We start from the raw sequence: 22,612 nt of genomic DNA on the forward strand, positions 1-22,612 counted from the left end.
ACTCCTTGGATGTCTAATCTGTGCGCATAATAATTCTTCAATGTATCATTAACAGATTCGGAAGCGTGTGGGATTAGAAAAATAGTCTACCATAGTGTTTTTATAAGCGGGAATTTTGTAACGCATACTTTTTACATTTTCTTATTACTGGAGATCATATTTTTGCAATCTGTATACAGTACCAAATGTCAATTTTTTACATAAAAATATTCCACATGCTTCTGAACACTCACATCAAACTCTGCGATTGTAACTGTAAGAGCCGCTTCACTATTGGGAACATATTAGGTGTGTAAGAAAAATCATTAACTACTCCATTCTGACCGTCTTGTCTTAGAGATACAGATCGGTGGCAACGTAGAATTAAAATATGTTTTAATTTTTACGTGATTTTTGGGTTCTTCGAGGTTCTTCGAGATTCTTCGAGTTATATTTATATTTCTTTATAATATTGACCATGTAAAGAGAAAAGACTATTTAAAAATTTTATCGTTATATTATTACATATATTTATATATTATATATTATATATATATATAAAATAATATATAATAATATACATAACAATAATATATATAATATCATATCGTTATATTATTATTGTTACATATCTCGAAATTTTTCTCAAATCATCAAGTTTTTATTAATCGAGACAAATATGTAAGATTGAAATATAAAAATTCGAAAACTAGATGGAACAAATTTCGATGTAACAGAACCCACAAATCATATCGTACATAGAGTTTATAAAGAGATTCATATCCTTCTTTTGACAAGTCCAAGACAATTTTATTCTGAAATAATTGCTAAAAATGACTACACGAGAATGACGTGACAATGTATGATGATGTATACGCGGAAACGGACTGTGCAAACCTGATAATCGTATTTCGACAATTGTATTTCACACGAAAGGTGGCACAGCAGAGGCCGACGGCGCCGGCGGTGGCTGGCAGAGCAGCGACAAAACCGAAAAACAGCAACACTCGGAGGCGTACAGCTTCCATGCCGACAATCCTCCCGAGTCCCGCCTCACCCCGGAACCCCCAGCTCTCTCCGTTGCAGGTCCGTTCTCTTCTTTGCCAATTAGGAAAAACCTTCCAACGAATTGGTCGACGAAGCACTCCACCAGTTTTGTTTTGTCTCCGACACGCTTCCCTATTCTGCACTTTGTTCTTTTTCTTTTTTCACTTCTTCTTTAACTTTGCTTACATCTTTACCTTGGCTGCTTAACTTGGCTTGGGATAAAATTAGAAGCTTGTCAAAGTTTAGGTTCAGGTTCCTTCACGTGTTGCGTTATAATATATTATAATATTATATTGTTATCGTATAACATTATATTATTATAATATATTTGTTTAATTTATTCATATATTCGTTCAATAACAATATTGTACTGTTTGCAGTTTTAATTGTTGATGCGCATATATTGAATTTGGATTTTCTGAGTATGTACAGTTACTTGCATTAATATTTATTTATTATTGTATGTGAAAGGATTATTTACATATTTTATTGCGAACAATGCTTTGAATACCTTATGAAAAGAATATGAATAGAACATAAAACATTTTTCTGTTTAAAACTAAAACTGTACAAATAAATACATATTCAATATTTAAATAATCCTTAAGAAGACGTAATGTAATGTTCAAATATTAGTGCAAGTAATCATATATATTCTTTTACCCGAGTTTACCATCTCGATTTCCTTTTCCACGCGAGCTTATTATTCAAGGTAACACGGGAGAAAGCGAGATCAGTGAAGAGAATACCGAATAAAGTGTAATCCCATTTACAGAGCTGATGAGGTCTCCAGCAGTGAGGTGGTCCAGTAGAAGTTGTCGTAGCTTGCCTCCAACGCCCACGCCGAGTTATCATCACCCGCTCCACCCACCACTTCCAGCGGTGGGCATGGTCGCCGAGAGGAAGAAACGTTTCGAGCTCTGAATCGTTAATTAACACGCATACTATATTCTTCCGTTAAAAATTCATAATCACGCATATCATATGAAAGGAAAAAAAAAAAAAAAAGAATCGTCGAAAACTCGTTCAAATTGTAATAATTCGCGCGTACAATTGTTTTCGAATGGTGCTAAATCAGACTCGTTCCGAGTCTTCCTCAAGATTCACGAATTTCGACTTGTTTGCATTATCATCCACAAAAATACAGCATTCTTCGATATTCGTTTCTTTTCAAATATTTAGATAAACCATTTTTTATTTTTATTTTTTTTTCTCCATTGACAATTTACAGGCAATTCGTCACTGCCATAGGAAATAGAGCTTCGACGGTAGAATGGAGCAAATGTCAATTATTACGGTCGCCCGGGATCGTGCTCGTCGTAACGTAACGATATTGAGCATGTTTATCAAGTAAACATGATTCAATAGCCGAAACGAGGCTCGGGTCCCGCGCTAGGCTCGCGAGTTCTGCTTTACGGTTGAAAGCCTATCGCGAACGATAGGTCGTTTTCGAAGGGACTGTCCTCTTTCTTCTCCCTCATATCGATCGAATTTATATCGTTTAATGGGACCACCGCTCGATAAAGGTGGTTAATTTGATACGCATTTAAAACTTTCGATGATTTTTCACGTAGGACCGAGTAGTGATCGTTTCGATCGATTTTCGCGAGCGACGTGCGTTTCTAGGGCATTATTTCAGTTATATCTGCCGTTTCTCGTCGTAATTATTTTGCAATTATGATAATGGTGCAGTTGTATACATGATTGTTAATCAAGGCATTTCATTCCTTTCTTATTTTATCTTCTCAGTACGCGATATATTTTTCTGGTGCTTCGAATCTAAATTGTAATCTAAATAGGGAAATATGTTGAGAAATTTAATTTAATTGAATTATTTTTTTTTAATTTTTCTCGAGATGACGAGAAATGGCATGGAAAGCGACAGATGCGAAGGAAATACAGTAGAATAGTCGATTATCGATTAATTAAATTTCATGCTCTTGAATGTAGGAATCTCTAAGCATAGAAAAGAGATCAAAAGTTTGAATAATTGACTGTCTACTGTATTGCGAGTCATTTATACAAGTGTCGTGGTAGTTAACGCAATGTAACGCATATATGTATTGGTGTGAAAGTGTATTGACAAATAATTCGTCAAGGTTGTTACGTTTGCGTTTTAATTATAAAAATCGTAAGATTTGTTATAATGCCATCTTGTGACTTTACGAGGGGGCTAATTTTAATCGACGATCGGCTCAAAGTTCGTCTTCTAGGGAGGCTTCGATTATAATATTTTTTTTTTTTTTTCATTTGTTGACACGTTGTTCGTGACTATTATTATTATTATTATTATTATTATTTTTTATTTGTTTTGTAAAGACGATTAGTATGTTAAAGCGAAAAATGGCGAAACTTTATCGCGATAAAAGAAAACGAGGGACGTATGATTTATTCTAATTTACTTTCGTCTTCTCTTTTCACTTTTCTTTAATACCTGCACTGTTTCTTGTTAATTCTTCGTAAATCGAAAATTATTTGTACGCTTGTTTCGCTCTTGTTATGTATAGATTCTGCACATAATATTGAATATAATACGGCGTTGTCACATTGCACTGTGTATTACCGCATTTTCTCATTGTGTAAATGTTTTTGTCGGATCACGACATTATCATTTTTTGATGTTAATATTGTATAGTTTATGACGTTCTCAACTTAAGGAGCAAGAAAGTATAAATAACTTAGAATTAACCCCTTCCATATGAAATGGATTGTTTATATTATATGTTATTATTATATTGTATTCTATATTACATATTGTCATGGTTCGTTCCAGCGAGGATGTCATTCGACATTGTGAATAATGTCGAGGAAAGCGAATTATAACAAAAAAAAGAAAAGAAAGGAAGAAAGAAAGAAAAGGATTATCGATAACAATATGATTCATTATCTCTTATGTAGAGTAATTACTCAGGATTGTTTAACATTTATAATATATTACAATTATACTTATTGTATTTGTATTATAATTTATAATAACGTTTGAAATAAAATATAGTAACCATTGACGTGAATATCTGTTTATTGAATCTATTTTCTTAGATTACGAATAAGATAGATAATAAATTCTGATTCAATTCGATATTTTTTTATCGCATCGAAACACTAGAACTTTCTAACCTTTTTAATGCAATTTAATATAAGTAATTTAACGTAACAATAAGATTACAACAGTAGTAATGATTAGAATTAAAAAGAAATGACAAATGAAAAATAGAATAAATATTCTATTAATTTGTTTTCTCAAAAATTCCTTTGGTCTTAGAATTGACATTCTATATCACTTTTATAATGACGCATCAAAATTAGGGATAGACAAAGAAAGCAAATAGGGAGACAAGGATAGCGATAGGATAAAAATATGAAAATCAGCGCCATCTCCAGAGTGCCGCAAATGAAACTATGACAAGACAAGGAAAGAAAATAATAGAAAAAGGATAGAGATATGATAAGAATTGATCGCCAACGCCATCTCTTGATTAGTGCAAAAATATATTTCTAAAAACATCCAAAAGATGGCGCCTTTCATCAATTCCTATTCTTCTTTATCTTATCTGCTTTATTTTATAAGAAAGTATCTTTAGAATGCAAGAGATGGCGCTGGCGGTTAATTCTGCTCCATAAAACTGCGCGGTAGTCCTGCGTACTGGTTCTGCGCATATACGTAGTTCTAAAAAGGCGGGTTCAGCAATTTGGAGGGAAATCTGTGGTCGTAGATCAATTTATTGTGTGTTTTTACAAATTTTGTGTAAATTATCAGTTATTTGTGCAAAATGGAGCCTTTGTTTCAGTTACATATTAAGGATATCGATATTTTGCTTATAAATACAAAGGAGAGATTGATGTTAGGCGATGAATATTCACAGGTATGTAATTTTCGATTTGTAACGAAATATCAAAGTTCGTTGTTCGTATTCACATGTTGCTAAGATTTTCAAGTGTAGCTTTTTAATTAAAATACCAATATATTATAAACTTACATTGGATCATATATTATAACCGTCATTATATAGTAATAGTAGAATTGTAATCTAAAGAGAAATTGTATAGATCAAATGCATCGATCGAATATCCAACTTATTCAAAAATGGTGACGTGAACAAAGAGACAGTTCTTTCAAAGTTAATCAAGTTCGACATACTTTCGATTATATTTGAAATTTTACAAACCTCCAGTGATCGTTTACTTCCGTACGTTTCATATAAAATTATTTAAAACACGAAACAAATTCGTAACTTTTTCTAAATCTTTTATTATATCTTAATAGATGTATTCTCGATTTTTTGGATTTGGTATTAATATATCGAAAGTTTTATGAAAGTCACGTAGCTACAGACGCCTTGGATGCCATTTTGAAAATTACAGTTTGCATTCTAAAATCTCGTTGTAAAGAAACTCGAATATTAGAGAAGCTTATTTCAACTATTTACGATATACTTTATAGGTGAATATTTAAGAAAATATTATTTAGTAACTTTGTAAAAAAGCATTATTATGTATATTATAAATTGTAATAAATTATAGAGCAGTAGAGTTCAATATGGATTTCAATGTAGTTTGCGTACCGAGACAAGTATTGATTCTCCTAAAATCATTGATATTGGAAAATCTTTGGGATCAAAAGATAAAATTTTCTTCCATCGTATTATTGAATCTCGTTCTTGAAAACGTTGACGCTGAAGACGAATGGGATGACGGTGTATACGAACTGTGTCACAAAGCTCTCAATTTAATGAAAGAGATCGTCGAATATAGCGACGACGATGTCTCGGTCTCATATGCTGCGGATGCATTGTGTGCTATTTGCACCTCTGCTACACGGTGAGATTATATACGTACATTCGAATAGCTAGAGTTTCATAAACTAAAAGTTCACGAGTTTCCTAATTTTAATCTCTTATTGAGAAAAACATTCCAATTGTAATCGCAATTTGTATTGCATAATTTAAAATATTTAAATATTTATTATTTAATTATTATTAGCTATTAAATTTTCCACACATAAAATATTGATTTCTTGTTTAAATATATTGGAAATTCATTCAGATATATTAAAAAATTTGAATAATCATGAATTAACGTGTATTTTATTCAATTTCGATAATTTATAAGTATGAGATATTAATTCATTATTCAAATGTTCTCTTACACAATTTAATTACTTAGATACTTAGTTATTTATTTAGTTATATATAATTATCTAATTAAATATAATTAGATATTTAGATATTTAGTTCATCTCAATTAGAATCACAAATAATAATCATACTTTGTTTTAATTCCAATAACATTTCTGGATAAATTTTGGCAAATTTCTGTATGATAGAAACATTTGAATAATCATTAGACATTCCTTATTTTTTTTTTACAAACATCAAATATTTCTATAACAATATAAAATTCAAATATTTGTCAAGACTTATAATAACTAAAAAATAGTTAAAAGAATATAAGAAAATAATTTTTTTTGCATTTTAATTACATTTGTAACTATTTATTAAGAAATACTATTTCATTGATCATGAAACTAATAACTAATGAATAATTCTAAGTGTTAAATTATAACATTAAGGCTTATTTTTTTCCAGATTATGCATCACGGAAGATGACAATCGAGAATTTTTCGACAAAGTCTCGAAGTTCAAATCCAGCCTGACAAAGACGATCCGCATGGTGACGATGAACACTTTAATACCTTACGTTAAAGTAAGTTGAAACGTTCTTAGAAAATGCGACATATATTTAATTACAACGAACACTAAAGATCCTTTTCATTCCCATTCTGCAGAATACAGAATCAAACGAAACGGACAGGGTCAAATTCCATAGGAATCTTGTGACTTGTCTGAACAACCTTTACAAGCTGAGCAGTCGCTGCGGTCGCGACAACTTGTCAAACCACTTGACCGCCAACGGATATCTGAAGTACTTCTTGCTGTTAACCACCAGACTTCCGTAAGTTTCGACGACAATCCATTTGTTCGATGATGCGATTAAATTGCTCCAAGTGATTCCATCATGATTGTTACTTGTATTTGAAGTTGTAGCGGGTCGTTGTATGATTACAAAAAAAGAAAAAAACTTTGAAACGTTTGAAAATAATTTAATTTCATTTTATAAATCTTGCATTCTCTATGGATAGGAAAATTCATACCTTTTTAATAATGAAGAATTTTCTCACAGCGCATGATTAGCTCCATTTATAAATATTCCTCTACATTTTCGCTTTGCTTCACATCTTTGGTTCATTTATTTTTCCCTTTGTTTATTTGTTATTTATACACCAGGTTTTTTATATTTTCTCAAAATAACGAGCATAGGAATTTTTTATTACCCAGATCAAAGAGCTATTTTAATGTTGAGAAAACGCCTGTGAAAAAAAATAATGTAGTTAATATAATAATAGATAATAATAAAATCTCTTAAACTTCGTTATCAATGGAAACGAATAATCAATTCAAAAGAATAAAATATAGAACTTTTTAGATTTCAGAAAAAAATGAATTGAAAGTATAACGAAAGTTTCATGAGAAATACTTACTTTATCGGAGATTATTTCACTGCTATTACAACTTTATATTATTTAGAAATCCTTTCATTTTAATTCAATCTTCTTTTTTTTTTTTATTATTATTATTTTAGAGAAATCTTACGACGTAGCACTTGCATGCTATTATCACGGATTATAATCACCTTAGCCGATAAATCTATGCCAATTATTCAATCCACAAGTCGAGAAATAAGCTTTGAAAATTTGGTGCATCAAGGATTATTGGACCTTCCAAAAAATCCTGAACAATGGATGAACATCATAGCTCATCATGACGGGAATAGCGCGACTGCCTTGATGACTCTAATTTATTATCACTTTCATGGAACCAGAGAGTATGAAATAATTTATATTCGAATCAAGATCAATAATTTTTTCTTAACGCTATTATATTTTTAAAAAATACCATTATTATATAGAACCGATATGATATGCTTGAAATCGCTGATAGGAAGGATCGTTAATCTTCCTAAATCCGAGCAGATACCGGCTCAAATTTTGAAAATTTTATGGTTTCTGTTCGCTGTTGCATCCGTATCGCATCCATCGCCGAGGTTGGAACAGGATTACGGCAAAGCCGTGAAACGATTGGCAGCTGCGTTACAATATTCCAAGTTGAACGATTGTTACACTCATCACATAGATTTGATGCATTATTGTCTGAATTGCCACGAATTCCCCAAGGATCTGCGAAACCGAGCGATGGATCTGTGGTTGGTCGAATCTGACGGTGACATCAAGCCATTGTTGACCCTGGATTGTGCAAAAGTTGTACAACATTATTTATTGGTAAATTTGCATATGCTCGAAAGAGGAAATTGTAAGACCAGACAAGATGATCTAATGAAACTTATTTTGGGAAATAGCTTGTCATACAAACGGGATACTCGGATAAGATAATCAATCTTGCGATGAAGGGGATTAGAGAGATGATACGTGTGGATAATTGCAAGGAAATTGCGGAGATTACCTGGCATATGTTGCCTAATCTTCTTTCATCTTATCAACCATCGAAAGGTATTCTTTATATATAGATTTAAATCGTTACGACACAAATATTTTAAATAATTTTTTAAATATCACAATTTATATGCATTTTACTTTTTTTATTCTTTTTTTATATTTACATCTTTACATTTATATTTAAATTTCTTATAAATAAATATAAGTAAACATCCATACTCTAAATAAAAAAAGTATATATATAAAAAATATGACATAAAATTAATTGAAAATTGTTTGATGTTGTTCTTTGAATGTTTAGTCTAGCGAATCAATAGAAATGTATGAATAAATTAGAAATTTCATTAAATCAATATTATAATTGACTTTTAAATCATTAATTTTTTATACATGTAATATTTAATGAGTTTTATTAATTCATTAATAAATTTTTCTAAAAATATTACGTCTTAAATATTCTTCAATGTGCATTAAACCTTTTTTCGAATTAAAAATTTTCAACAGACGAGCAAATAAAAGCGGTATTGGAGCTGACCAATGTGTCCATTCCGGATTCCTTATCACCGAGCATCAGAAACCGGTGCGCTGACAATCTTATATCCATCTTCCTACATCAAGAAGGGGACTTGAAGCTGAGGACACTAGTAATAATGCAGTCGTACGCGTTGCTGGTCACGTCCATGACGGTTAAACCGTTCACGAGTACATATTTCAGCGAGATGTTCGCTCGATAAATAGTAAAAAAAAAAAAAAAAAAAAAACAATTTCACTCTTCTTCATCCTTCCTTCTCTTTCACAGTTCTAGACAAGTATTGCGTGGCATCGAGATTCTTGGAAGAGTTGCTCGCGCAAGGTTTCTCGATCGAAACGCCTGAATTATCCGCTGTCTGCTTGAAACTGCTCGCGTATATCGTACACTGTCAAGAAAAATCGTCGATCCAGGTACAGGAATATGTTCGTAAATAATAGATCCGTGTTATCGATCAACCATCAATCGAACGTGTTTTCCAGCGTGGTAAGCCGGTGACGATTGACGTGCAGAGCTTAGCCGATTTGCTGTTAAATACGAGGAGCTACGTCCACTCGTCGATCAATGGAATGCAACTCACGCTGGAACTTTTAACTCAAAATATTGACGGATCACCTGTCAGACTGAACGAGATCCCTGACGATCGAGCGGAGGGTTTGATCAATCTCTACGAGATCCTTCATATCGTTCATGAAAGAGTAAGTGCTTATATTCCAATCGAATAATTGGCTCGTTGAATTGTTGAAAGATTTATATATATTTAATAAATTCGTTTTAATCAACTAGAAAGTAGATTGGTTCAGTTTAAGGAAGGAAGATATATTTTATGGTTTGAGGTTAATAGATATTATTATTTATTTCATGATTTTTTTTTATTCAAGTGCGAGCCAACGCAAAGAGATATCGTGTACCAATGTCTTCAAGGTGTCTTGAAATTCTGCCACGTGAACGTCGAGTCTCTGATGTATCATATGTGCACATTGATGAGCAACTACGATATCGTATCTTCTATCTTGGAGACGTGCCACGTAAGCTATCACTTTCTCGAGTTCGTTTCAACCTGGCTCCGCTATCGAAAAAGATATTGCAACGACGAAGGACCGTGGAACGCGAGATCACTTTGCAAGACTCCGTTCGAGGAAACTTTGGATCAGATCAAGAGCTACGTTGATATGGTAAAGAATTTGAGAACCGATGCTGCGTTTTACAATCTTCTCTACGCGGTGAGTCTCTCTGAGATCTACGAATATTCTATTCTACTCGTCTTCTATCATCTTTGTAAAAATAATACGTTGTTTCCAGTTATCGCAATATAAGGAATATTTGGGAGAAATTTGAATAAAATATACACCCTTGGGAAGCTTTGCTTTAACAGTTTATTCGATCCGTGCAACGTTGCTCGATAACATCGTAACATGTTAAATACGTGCGTACAAAAAGTAGAAAAAGATCAATCATGGACGAATTTAATCCGTCCCGGCTTAACTGTTTAACGCGTGCGTTTCAGCGTGATCCTGAAATATAATGTATCGATAGTTTGTTGTGTATGCTAAATAGCTTGATTGCTCTCCTCGCTCTAAATGCCCCGGCCGGATAGTGTGTATTAAAAATTGTCATATTATTATTTGTTATTATTATTATTCGGGAACTGGTCGGACACGATTTGTGCGGTGCGTCTTTCGCTTGGAATCCGTGTTCGCCGCCTTTCGCAGTCGCCTCTGCCGTGCTCGGCGTCTCTTTTTCCGGTTTCTTTTCGTGGTGGCAGCTTTTTGTTATTTTCGCGGGCGAGCGTTGCGCTGCATGAAACAACCCTTGAAAGAGTTCAATCTCACGTCGATCTCACCTTCTTCCAGCTGCAATACAAACGCTCCAACTTGAAATATTTCGCGTATTTAAAAAAGAAATGAAGGAAATTTAAGAGCAATTAAGGAGAGAGTAATACCTGATCGAACAAGTAAATTTCTTTGTAGCAGGACGGTGACACGCATTCGCGGATGCATCTTGTTTTGGCGATGTCGCTTCTTTCCGGTGATAAGATCTTGCAAGCGCCGCTTTCTTCGCAAGCCTGCTCGAATTGCCTGAAGAGAAGTTCCTGCGGGCAACATCAACGTGTTATAAAAATATCGGAACTAAATTCAAATCCACTCCATTCGATTGATATCGAGTTGAAGAGTCTCTTAGCACGCGATGGAAAATGTGAATATAGCTAACTGTACACGCTTCTAGCAAACAATAACGGGATAAAATTGAGCGTAACAATTGATTCGTGCGTGTTCAAAGATTAACCCCAATTAATGCTCGTACGAGTTCTATTATTGATGCCGTTGGCGCATTTAATTTTCTTTGAAGATAGTTTCCTTTCTTTTTGTGTGGATACAAAATACACCGATACAAAGCTCGTACTATTTTTATTTTACTTCGAAGTAAAAGACAATGGAGAAGTTGAATTGACAAGAAGCGTATTTTTGCCGAAGACGAAATTCTTTTCTCGAAGCAAACCTGATCGTACAGTTTCTCGAAATGGCAAAGGTATATCAGTGATAAAATCGAAGTACGCCTCGAGCATCTTGACTGTCTTCGAGTTAATGCCAAATCGATTTTACCCCATGGCGAAATCGCGAAATCACCCCTCGCCTCGTTACGTCCCCCATGGGATGCTGGATCCACGATGCGAAGCAATCCTCGAGTATCACGCATCACTGACAAGATATCACTGTGAGAGATCTCTCGACAATTTTAACTCGTGGAACCCTACGCAGCTTCCTACGTGGTAATCGTCTAATTACTACAAACTAATAACTATCTTCATCCGAAACAGATACGAAACATTTCTTTAAACGTATAATAAATATATAAATATATATAAAAAAGAAAAGAAGAAAAAAACAAACGAAATTCTCTTCTAATATTTCTATCCTAATCGTAGGTTCCCTGCCAATGCGTGAATTTAATACAGTTGCCAGACGAGGCCGGTGCGGCAAAAAGCGCCACCCCCCAAAACACAAGGCATCGACCATAACCTGTACACAAGATGGAAACGCGGCCCTCGCGAGGATTCTCGCCAAACTGGTTTGGACGACTTACATTCTTGGTAGTCTCCTTGTACGGATATTCAGGGAAGGTGAAGGTCTTGGCGAGGGTGCCTGGCCCTTCCTTCAGCTGTCCGACGACGAGGATCAGACCGATCGCAAACGCCATCCCCGGCGCCATGTTGAGCAGCCGGCTACGATCAATATGATGGGGTGGCGCTCGCTTACGCTCTCCACCAAACCTGTACGTATTCGTTTTCCCTCCACGCCCGTAAAAAACCACGGGGATGGACGGAGTGGATTCGCGCGATCAACCTGTCGATCCCCTTTGGCCGCTCGCCCCGTGAAATTGACTTTTTAAGAACCGGAGCCCACCCGCGGTGGTGGTGGTGGCCAAGCCTTTGGCGCCGTTCTTTCATTCTGTGCCAGCGTGCCACTCTCCTTTTCGATTTCATTTGCGAGCTTTGGATGACGGATAGGTCTGGTGAATCCGATAGTAGTTGAGAATTTCTTTTATTAGATGAACTTTTATCGGATAGTTTTTTCTTTCTTCTTTTCCCTTTTTTTTTTGATTAATAAATTGATGAAAGAAGAGGATCGGGTTCGTGGATAATTGAAATTAAGAATTATCGAAAGATTTGAATATTGGTTTTAGAATTGGATAAGACGTTAGGAGACGTTGAAAAGGTTTATTTGATTTTGTCTTTGTGGAGATTAGATTTTAGATCTAATTGAAAAATATAAAATATTTGTAATTTCTTTTATATTATATTTTCTTTCTTTCTATTTAATAAGAGTAAAATCAAACCTCAAAGTTTTATCTTGAATATAATTTCGCCCTTAATATAAAAAGTAGAAAAATATTTTGAATATTTTCAGGATATATTCCCGAAATAACGAGCACCGAGCAATACCCGGATCTTTCTCCGACTCGAATCGAAGGGAACTGTGGAGCGAAGATGGATCACGGAAGCGGGCTTCCTCCGATTCGAGGAAATGCACGCGCGGATTCATCGATAAATCCATGGAGGCCGGCGTCGCGGCTCGGCTATTTTGCATAAAATGTAACGGAGTGTGTATGCACCGAGGCGCGATCGCATTTATCGTTGCGACGCATGCGAGCGGACCAGACGACGGTTTTTGTTCGGCTAGGCGTTGCGCATCACCAGCTCTCTCTCCACGTGCACCACGGCCACCCTCCTGTCGACCATTAAATCGAGATTTCGCCGGTGATTAGCGGCAGTTTGCCTCGCCTCGCTGCGCCCGCCAGTCGATAGATTTTCCCAATAATTTTCCGTCAGTTCGAGGAATTTCGCCGTACCGAGAAGCCATCGCCTATATTACGTTCTCTTCTTCCTGGATTTTCGGCAGAATGGAATTTGAAGTGGTTTCGTTATTTTGTTTTACTTTATTTTATTTTTTCTTTTAGCTTTTTGTAACATTCGAATTTTTTGTTGAGATTGATAGGATTTTTTGAGGAAATTGATATTGATTTAATGAGAAATTGATAGTTGATTTGTTGGAAAATAGATCGAGCAGTTTTATTGTAATTAATGATAAAATTCTTCGATTTTTTTTTTTTAATTTTTCGTAATAGAGTTTTCAATTTCGATACTTTAAATTTTTTTGTTTTTAGAAAAATTGAAGGGCTATCGACTTAGTGATCCATTTAAAAGTTTCCAATTTTCTTTTAGTTTTAATAATACAATTTTTTTTTATTTTTATTTTTGATATTGACTGATTTATAGAATTAATATTAAAGCCGGAGAAAATCTTTAACACTAATAAATTTCTAGTTAATTATTAATTAGTTTTAATAAACTTTGAAGAAGATAGATCTTAAAATTGATAGAATTCAATGTTTTTCTTTATCAGCAATCTAGAATATAGAAACAGTTTTCAATGTTGGAGATGAAAGATATTTTTCTTCACTATCTCGGGATATTACTCTCCCTTATAAATCTTTTTACTATCTCTGAATATTGATACGTGCAAAATTGAAACAGAAAAATAAGATCGTCGATATCTGTTTACATAAATGTGCACATTGCTATATTTCTACGATAAGAAATAAAAATAGTTTTGATCGATATTTCACAATTCTCTTCAATGGTCATAAATCTAATGGTAATAAATATCTAAATGTTAATTTTTTTTTAAAGAAGAATCAGTTATCTTAGTGAATCTGTTGAACGGAAAGATTCTTCTCTCGAACGGTTATTCTCAACGAGAATACTGTCCTTAGAATAATTCTTTGTAAACAACCTATTACACAATCTGTTAAATTAATTACTTGTCGACACTCATTAGTCACGAGTTCTTTCAAGAGAAGGAATAGAACGCGTAACAAGTGGTACTATTTCGATTTTTAAAATCAATTAACGAAAGTGCAGTTAATTCTTATGTTAATATCCAAGTATCTCTTCACTTAGCGCAAAATTAAAAATTAATCAATCCCTTCAAAATATTTTCAAATCCGAATTCTCCAACGACTTACATTAAATTCCGAGCTGAAAAAATCCATTACCAAAAAATTAGCGAAATCAGAAATCTGAAATTGAATGTTTAAAACCTTGGTCACCGAGGCAAGAATTAAACACGAATCACCAATCGTCCTGGAAAATGAAATTTCCCCACCGGCCATGGTCAATCTAAAAATCTATTGTAAAAACAAGATGATTAATGGAAGGGGCGAATTTCAAGCCGCGGTTTCGATTCGAATTAAAATTTTCATCCGTGTTCGTACACACAGCCAGACGTCCCGGCTAATTAAACGGTGGTGATCCTGGATCAGGCGAATCGCGCGTGTTTCCGTTTGTGAAAATCGCAAACGAGAACTTTTTCCATACGTGGTTAGCCGAGAAGGGGAAGGGAAAGAGAGAGAGAGAAAGAGTGAGAGAGAAAAGGGATCGTTTGGATTGCGGAGGATTGAAAAAAAAATCCAAAATCTCGCCGGTTTTTTAATTACATGCCTCCTCCCTCGTTTCAAACGCACGAACCGATGCATGATGTACGATGTATGTATATATGTATGCACGCACGCAATGTTTCCGATTAAATCGCGGCTGTGTCCACGAAATTCCGTTGATCTATCGGCAACCAAGTCGAATGCCAACTTCAATAAGAATTTTTATTTAAGAATTGTAAGCATAGGATATATTTTCTTATGGAATTTTTTTGTCGCGGCTTGGCTTTTGCAGGAAATTGAGCAATTCAGGAGACGATGATTATGTATAACGTTATATGGAACGTAGCGTGTGAAAATTTTTGTTTAGATCTAAATTGTAATCGTGGGATACGTTTCATTACGCGTGGAATTTTTTTATTGTTGGGTTAGATATTGTACAGAGAATTGAATAATAGGCTGTTGCAATTTGTTGTGAGAAATGTGAAGTATCAAAAATTGAGAAAAATTGATGCTCGAATGATCTCTTTTTTTATTATTAAATAAACTCAGCCAAATACATGTTAATTTTTCCACTTCGAGTGTACAATAAAAAAAGAAGTTGATACATATACACTTTTGTGTTTATATATATGTAAAAATAACTGAAATACGTAGCGTGTAGCGTGCATTTTTTCCTATAGAAATCCTTGTTTTCTAAAAAAGAATCCATTTTGAACATGTTCAATCAAAGCTCTGTCAGATGTACTACATGTATACTCGATGAATTTCCAAATTCCATTTTCTGTGAAATGAGTTTTTATATGAACATTTTTTTTCCTCTTTCTCTCTCTCTTTTTTTATATTTTCAACTTATTTTTCTAGAATACACGTAAAATAACTTCACGCATAATATAATATATTTCGGTTATCAGAAAATATTTTGAACCTTTTCATGTACCTAGTATTTTGTATACACGTGTTTTTCATAACATATTCTATTCTTTAAAACTTAAATCCGTACTAACCCTTCTTTTTTTTTTTTCAGTCATAGAACGGAATGCACCCACAGCGATATACGCGAATAAACAACGAAACTATCCGCGTTTGTTATTGCGTTTACAGTGTCGACAAAGAGTTAACCGTTCAAAGCCGAAGGTTTAACGATGAACGCTGAATTTACGGCTAACGAATTGCGTAATTTCGCTCTCGACGCTTAAAATCGGCACACACACATATACACGCACGCATGCACGCACACAAACGTGAATACGCATTCCGCATCGCGTGACAACTATGCCTGACGTTTCCTCGTTCTACCGTGAAATAATTTCCGCATCGGTTCGGCCAAATCGTTGTAATTACCAACGCGCCGTAGCTTTGTAAAAATCATTTACCATCAATTTTCCCTTCCATCACGTTTTTCCAAGGAATCAACCAACCGAAATATCAAAATATAACAATTCTATACCGTGTAATCCATGGGTTAGTCGCAAATTCCTCAACGTGTCAAGATATGAAATAAGATGTAAAATTTTTCTAAGATTCTTTATATATAGATATATCTTGTGTATAATTCAAAATTAATTGCCTGTTCAATTTATTACATTTTTTTTTTAATCAACAGGCAACAAACAAAATAAGTTGGCTCAGATAAAGAAGGCTAAATGAGGATTTTTACTGACCGCAAGAAGCTTTTTCCTTAGACCTTCACTGTTGCGGAACAAAATGAAGAGAGGAGAAAGAGCAGAAAAGGTAAAGAAAAGTAGCTTTTCGTAGTGGACTTGCTAGTGGACTTGTAGTAATACCACCTGACAAGGCCGTATCTTGGAGATCGAGATAATGAAAGTCAAAGGGTATATTTTTTAGAAATATTTTTTAGATAAGTTTTTATGGAAAATATAATATACTCGATTAATTTCAGATTCCAGCCAACGAAAAAGGAAACATCGCCCGCTGTTCCACATCCGGAGAATCTCTCGATGTGGGTGAGTCATCGCGAAATAAATCTCCCATTTTATTGAAATTTTTCACTAAAATCAATTCCAACAACATCGGTTTTTGGTCCAATCCAATAAGTTAGAAATCCCATTCATCCTAATCAAACGGTTAAACGTGTCAAATGACAGAATAGAAAACGAAAATGAAATTTTAAACGAATATCCAATTCGAGCGATTAATTTCGACGATCGTTTAATCGGGACTCGATCGACTCGTCCATGTATTATTTAACGCTAATCCACTTCTCTTCGCAGTGGATGGAAAACAAGGGTGGAAGTTGATTTAATTAGAGGACAATTAATCGGTGAACGCCAGGCTAGTTGATCTAATTGCAACTATTAGGGGAATTATACGAAGGCCAGCTGACTGTATATCCAGTTATTTCAGATATTCCCGTTCAATTTCCCCGTTCTTTCCATTTTTTATAATTCCATTTTTCCTTTCCCATCCCGATATATCGTCATATCAAACACATGTCCGTTTCACGAAGTGTTCGCAAATTGCAATTACGTCATGCAAACGATCGCACGGCAGTCAGATTTAACAATAAAAGTTGAAGTTAAAGTTAAATTATCGTTGAATTGTCACGGAATCATTGCTCATTGATAGTGATAGCGCACTTCGATGATATGAATTATTCACTACTTTTCGTTCCCGCCATTATTTCCCTGATTGCTCTGTAAACACCGCGATATTTCCTTTTCGCGAAATATTGAGATATGCATCGTGATTCAACAACGATGGCGTGGAAGTATTTTTATCGCGCGATCATTGTGCACTTTTCGCCGAGCGTAAAGCGAATCCAAGGCTTTGAAATTGCGTCTTGGACGCGCTATCATCGTATCTTCATCTTCCTTTTTTGTTCACGATCGGGTAGATAAATTTCTCTCTCGCGTGATTGATGCGCGATTTTTTGTTTTTTTTTTTTTTTTTGTACACGTTGCGGTAAATTATCAATTCGATAAATTATTCAGCGGTCAATTTATGCATACGGTCGTTTCGATATTGCAATGTTTATTCGCGAGCAATAATAAAAACGAATGAAATTTTCACGAATGATAAATGTTTATCACGTGTGATCGGAATATCTTTTTTTGTACGTTTCTTGATTTGTTGTTGTTCATACAGAAGGAGGGATAAAAGAATTCTATAAATACGAGAATTGTTACACATTACATTTTATATGTGAATTAAGTGATGGTAAAAATAGCAAAGAGGTGTAGTGGAAAATTAATGGAAAAAGTTCATATAGATAAATAAAAAACCGATTCATCTTTGTCTGGTTAATTGACAACGAGGACCAAATGCAATTTTGCAGACAGGAAATGAAGACAAAGAACTGACGAAAAGGTATATATAGAAATAAAAAATTCGTGTTGACTTAGTCATCGATAGATCCCAAATTATAAGAAACACAATTATACAACTTGGCGACAGATTTTACGTCTTTAAAATAGTCACGAATTGAACAACATTATCCACCCCGTAACATTTTAATAAAATTTTCAAATATCCTCACGAAGCAATCGCACAAATGAATCCCCCTCCTCTTCTCGTCTTAATCTCTACAGAATTTTTTTCGTTACCATCCACTATTTCATCTCACGGCTCACTCGCAAAAGCAACGATCTTAAGGCAAATATTTTTCCATCCATTCCATTCCTCGCAACGGGGATACACACCAAAGAGATCCCGATGTTTCCACAATGCGCGTCATATCGTCCCACGGAAATCGTGGAATCCGTGCGTCGAGATGAATCCCGGTTATGGTGACGGCAAACCTCCCCGAGGATTTGTTTGACGGCGTGTCAACGATTCCTATTATTGTCGATCCTTATTTGCTCTGTCAATAACGGAGGCAACGAAGAGGGAAGTCTTGCAGCCTCGAGCACCGAGAGTTCGATGGTTAGAAAGGGAGGGAGAATCGTCTCCCTCTTGATACGAAGTAGTAAATCAACGAGCAACGAAACATCGTCCATGATACGTGGATTTCCTCTCTAGGCGACGGTCACCTCTCTCTCTCTCTCTTTCTCTATTATTTTACTATTTATCACAACGTGTCAACTGGTGATTTATATAACACCGTATCGAGGGGGTAGGATCTGGTTTTTCAATATGTTAGGGAGGAAACGAGTTTATTTTTACTGGTTCCAAGAGAGACAGAGTTGGGAAATTGAACGATACGTGGTTTTTTTTTTTTTTTTGATAAAAATTACGAGAGGTTTGAATGTGAGATAAGATCAATGGAGAGAAACAGCTAGGTGAAAATTTTAATATTTTATCAATATTGTAACGCATGATTATTAATGAATCGATCAAAGATTCGTGTAATGACGTTAAAACGATGTTAAAATACATCTTTAACGTTAATAAAATTGCCAATCGTTGATAATATTTGTAAATAAAATCCTTCAACGCGTTTAATTTTAATACGAGTAAATTTTAATATTCATAACGAATGAAACTCACGATTTTTGGATACAAAAGGGTTTGGAGAAAAGCAGAGAAGGCACTCTCAAAGTCATAGAAACCGACTGTGTCTCCTCCCTTATATACATATACACAGACATATCCTTCCGGAAGTTCGGCGCCGGCTTACAATAGTAGGGTTTACAATGGTAACCAGCTACGTTGACAGACCGTCCAGACTCGACGAAACTTGGAAATTTCGCGTAATATTGTACATCGACTTCGTTTCAAAAGGTGTCTGCTTTCATATACATCAAACGTGCAAGGGAAAGGTCGGTGTCGCACAAGAGTTGGCAATACAATTGTTCATCTTATTAACAACACGTTCAACGTGGCAACAAAATTGGAAAAATCGAGAATATGGCGAAAAAATACAATGAGATTCAAAATGGCACTCGAGAAGATTGGTACAAAAAGAATTTTGGTCAAAGTCAAAAATTTCAGCAACGATGACTTATTAATTTTCTCATATCTAACTATTCTGTTCCTTAATAATTGCATTTCTAATAATAATGTGCAGTTCATTTCCATTTAAGAATTTCCATCATTATAACAAATATATTTCGAAAAAAAGTCTTCGAATAAATTAATTAGTAACATTCGTAATTTTAATATTTTCCACGGAAGAAAATCCATGACGTGACGCGTACGTTCATGTCATTCGCCCTGAACGTGTTAATCCATCGCGAGTATTCAAGTAGCCGGCATATAAAACTCCTATTTCAATCTCTATTACTCTTTTTCATTTTTATTTTTTTTTTCGGGATTTTTTTTTTTTATTGCCAACTAATCGATCGAAGAGGCGATTCGATGAAATCGGCGAAGTTAATGGAATGTTTTATCATCGCATCGCTCTCCGTATTGTCGTTTTTTCGATCGGGCTGCGATTGTCGAAGAGAAAATATTTTCGCTCCCGAGCGTGATCCTATCGACGCTCTCTGATCTGCATAAAATATTGTTTTCGCCATTTATCCGTAATAGGATTATTCGTTTCGCGATGTTATTGTTTTCCAGGATTTATATACGGATATTTCTACCTTTCTCGTATAAGAAGACGAGTTAATAAATAATGAGATTTAAACGGTGTTTTCAACGGGAATAAATGAAGTTTATTCAGTTTTATTTTGTTTTCCAAGTATTTTTAAAATTGATAAAAAAATATATACCTAGATAATTTTTATAATTGTTATTATATTCGTAATTTTTTTTTTTTTTTTTTGCTATTATTGGAAGAAGTTGGAAAGAATCGTATTAGAAGTGGAACTGAATTGAATGTTATAGTTATTTCTGTAATACTCGTTAAGGAATAAAATCTTGTTCTTATTAAGTCTTACTCACAGATTAAAATTTAATCGAGACTTCTTAGAGGAAATTTAGAGGATGAAAATATTAGGTTAATTCATATTATTTTGTTAAGTGAATTTCTGCTTTTAATTATACACTCATTAGATTTATATAAATAGATTTATTTAACTCCTTAAATGTTATGATTCATCACTGAAATTATACTCCACGATATCATGTATCTTCCATTATTATTATTACATCGTTATATTGCATTATATTATTATCCTGTACATTTTCTACGTCATATCACAATAGAACTCTGTCGGGGACAATTAGATTCGTATAATCAGGTCATTCGTTTCACTTAATTTCACTCATTAGCTATGATTTTTCGTTCAAATATAATCTAAATTATGTAATTCACATTCATTTCACCGAATTGCACAACATTTGTTTCTGTTTCTGAAACATATTTATATACAGGATAATTTAATAATAACAAAATTATTAAATTCATAACTCTTTTGGGAATCATCATCTTCAAATTGAGAATGACTCGAGGTGAAAAGATTGAATTCTTTGCCAATTCTCATAATCTTCCTTCTCCTTTTTTAATATAAATACTTTTTTAATATTTTTTCTGAAAGCTTAATCAACTGTTCAGTTAAACTAGCTTACTTTTAATCCGTATTTCTGATCGTGTGTTGACGATGTTTAGCATTTACTATTTAAATATAGACAAAAAAATGATCAAGATCCAATTTTTAATCGGTGATAATTATATTTCACACATTTAATTAAAAATCGTAATGAATTAAGAGATGTGAGTTATCGAGGATCGAGGGAAAATTTTTATCTATGACGAATGAAAAATATATTTTCGTGGTGAAAATTACAGAATGAACTGATAATAAAATTATCTTAATAGTAACGCAATCGAGCCATATGGACGCATTGCAAAAACTCATTTACGATCCGTCGTAATTCGCGTTGAATCCTGTTCAATCAATCATTAACTCGGCCTTTAATTAAACATGCTATCTGCTTGATGCTTCGTAACGATACGTATTTCTATCTCAAAGGCGGTTCTCGTTACGACCTTTGTAACAGTGTCGTGTTTTAGTACGGCTTTTGAGCGCGGAAGACGTTTCGGGATATTACCATGAGATCCTTTATTACGTATGAAATGAATTCGTGTTTCGAATTGAACGGAATTAATCGTCGTTCAATATTATTATCGTAAAGTATTATTATTTTATACTATTCCTGGCAAAAGTTTTTTGGTTGAACATTATATGAAATCAAGCAAAAAGAAATTTTTGAGAGGTAATATGGTAATTATACAAATATCAAATAAATTGAAATATTACGCACGAAATATTTTTCTTAGTAACAATTAATTAATTTTTTTGGTCAAATAATTTTTTTTCAACTATCATTTTGTTTTTTTTTACAACAGACTGTGTTCAAATTGTTCCTCATATATTTCGCATACAAACAACTAACATTTTAGCATGTTTAAAAAATTACAATATTTTTAATGAATTTTTGTAACGTGTTTTGACCGAAAATCTTTTTCCAGTGTTAATATTGTTTCATTGGAGTTTTTAATAGAGGCATGATGGGAAATCAGTTTGATCAGGGAAGAGAGAGAGAGAGAGAAATGAGGTTGAATACGGGAATTGAATAACTGGGTTCGTACTTGGAGGATTAGATAATTATAAACGGAACGTAACACGCGAGACGAGAGCTGTAATTTCCTCGAATCGCAATTATGTTTCGCGTTGCAGACTATTTCTGAGAGGAATTCCATGGACAATTATGTCGAGGGCCTTTCGTTCCTGTGTTAATCTTTCGCTTGAACCCGATGTTAGTCG

The 22,612-nt window shown here is 34.1% G+C and overlaps 3 protein-coding genes across 16 annotated transcripts in view; 2 read left to right on the plus strand and 1 right to left on the minus strand.

The window, feature by feature from the left end:
• The window catches only part of LOC107997278 (protein outspread), a 181,543-nt gene extending 177,506 nt beyond the window's left edge, over nucleotides 1-4,037 (plus strand). For 3 of the 7 annotated variants that reach the window (XM_062072483.1, XM_017055753.3, XM_017055757.3), the window contains one exon: nucleotides 1,802-4,037. In XM_062072483.1, coding sequence (XP_061928467.1) covers nucleotides 1,802-1,950 — 149 coding nt within the window. In that variant the 3' untranslated portion in view covers nucleotides 1,951-4,037. Of the gene's footprint in view, nucleotides 1-915 lie in introns of all 7 variants that reach the window. The other 4 variants (XM_017055755.3, XM_017055752.3, XM_028666414.2 and 1 more) reach the window with 3 other exon arrangements.
• Nucleotides 4,038-4,706: 669 nt separating this feature from the next.
• Nucleotides 4,707-15,610, plus strand: LOC107997268 (uncharacterized). 4 transcript variants are annotated; one of them, XM_017055724.3, is made up of 15 exons: nucleotides 4,707-4,889; nucleotides 5,074-5,213; nucleotides 5,291-5,467; nucleotides 5,548-5,844; nucleotides 6,612-6,729; nucleotides 6,812-6,978; nucleotides 7,666-7,908; nucleotides 7,993-8,362; nucleotides 8,440-8,590; nucleotides 9,041-9,238; nucleotides 9,336-9,478; nucleotides 9,548-9,763; nucleotides 9,947-10,288; nucleotides 11,992-12,338; nucleotides 12,974-15,610. In XM_017055724.3, the coding sequence occupies exons 1-14, from the start codon at nucleotides 4,797-4,799 to the stop codon at nucleotides 12,082-12,084; spliced, it is 2,748 nt and encodes a 915-aa protein (XP_016911213.2). In that variant the 5' UTR covers nucleotides 4,707-4,796; the 3' UTR covers nucleotides 12,085-12,338; nucleotides 12,974-15,610. The 4 variants fall into 4 exon arrangements, with proteins under 4 accessions (XP_016911213.2, XP_028522221.2, XP_016911212.2 ...); XM_028666420.2 differs by having other exon boundaries at nucleotides 9,947-10,240; XM_017055723.3 differs by lacking the exons at nucleotides 11,992-12,338; nucleotides 12,974-15,610 and adding an exon at nucleotides 10,368-10,421.
• LOC107997270 (uncharacterized) overlaps nucleotides 6,089-22,612 on the minus strand; it is a 137,972-nt gene continuing 121,448 nt past the window's right edge. Inside the window, exons 4-6 of one of the 5 annotated variants that reach the window (XR_009829116.1) lie at nucleotides 7,980-8,326; nucleotides 7,565-7,890; nucleotides 6,089-7,393 (exon numbers count right to left, since the gene is read on the minus strand). Coding sequence is in view for 1 of the 5 variants with exons in the window: in XM_017055732.3 (XP_016911221.1) it covers nucleotides 10,838-10,918; nucleotides 11,008-11,157; nucleotides 12,150-12,275 (357 nt within the window). In the remaining 4 variants the exon portion in view is untranslated. Of the gene's footprint in view, nucleotides 7,394-7,564; nucleotides 8,327-10,427; nucleotides 10,919-11,007; nucleotides 11,158-12,149; nucleotides 12,284-22,612 lie in introns of those variants that run through there. The other 4 variants (XR_009829118.1, XM_017055732.3, XR_009829117.1 and 1 more) reach the window with 4 other exon arrangements.

This window comes from Apis cerana, linkage group LG3 (genome assembly GCF_029169275.1).
Source record: "Apis cerana isolate GH-2021 linkage group LG3, AcerK_1.0, whole genome shotgun sequence".
NCBI classification, from domain to species: Eukaryota; Metazoa; Arthropoda; class Insecta; order Hymenoptera; family Apidae; genus Apis; species Apis cerana.

What these genes read in the sequence shown, in the direction of transcription:
- LOC107997268 (XM_017055724.3), top strand. Translation starts at nt 4,797, where the DNA reads ATGGAGCCTTTGTTTCAGTTACATATTAAGGATATCGATATTTTGCTT. An exon ending in ATTTGCACCTCTGCTACACG is followed by an intron (nt 5,845 to 6,611) that starts GTGAGATTATAT and finishes ATTTTTTTCCAG; the next exon opens with ATTATGCATCACGGAAGATG. An exon ending in GACGGTTAAACCGTTCACGA is followed by an intron (nt 9,239 to 9,335) that starts GTACATATTTCA and finishes TCTCTTTCACAG; the next exon opens with TTCTAGACAAGTATTGCGTG.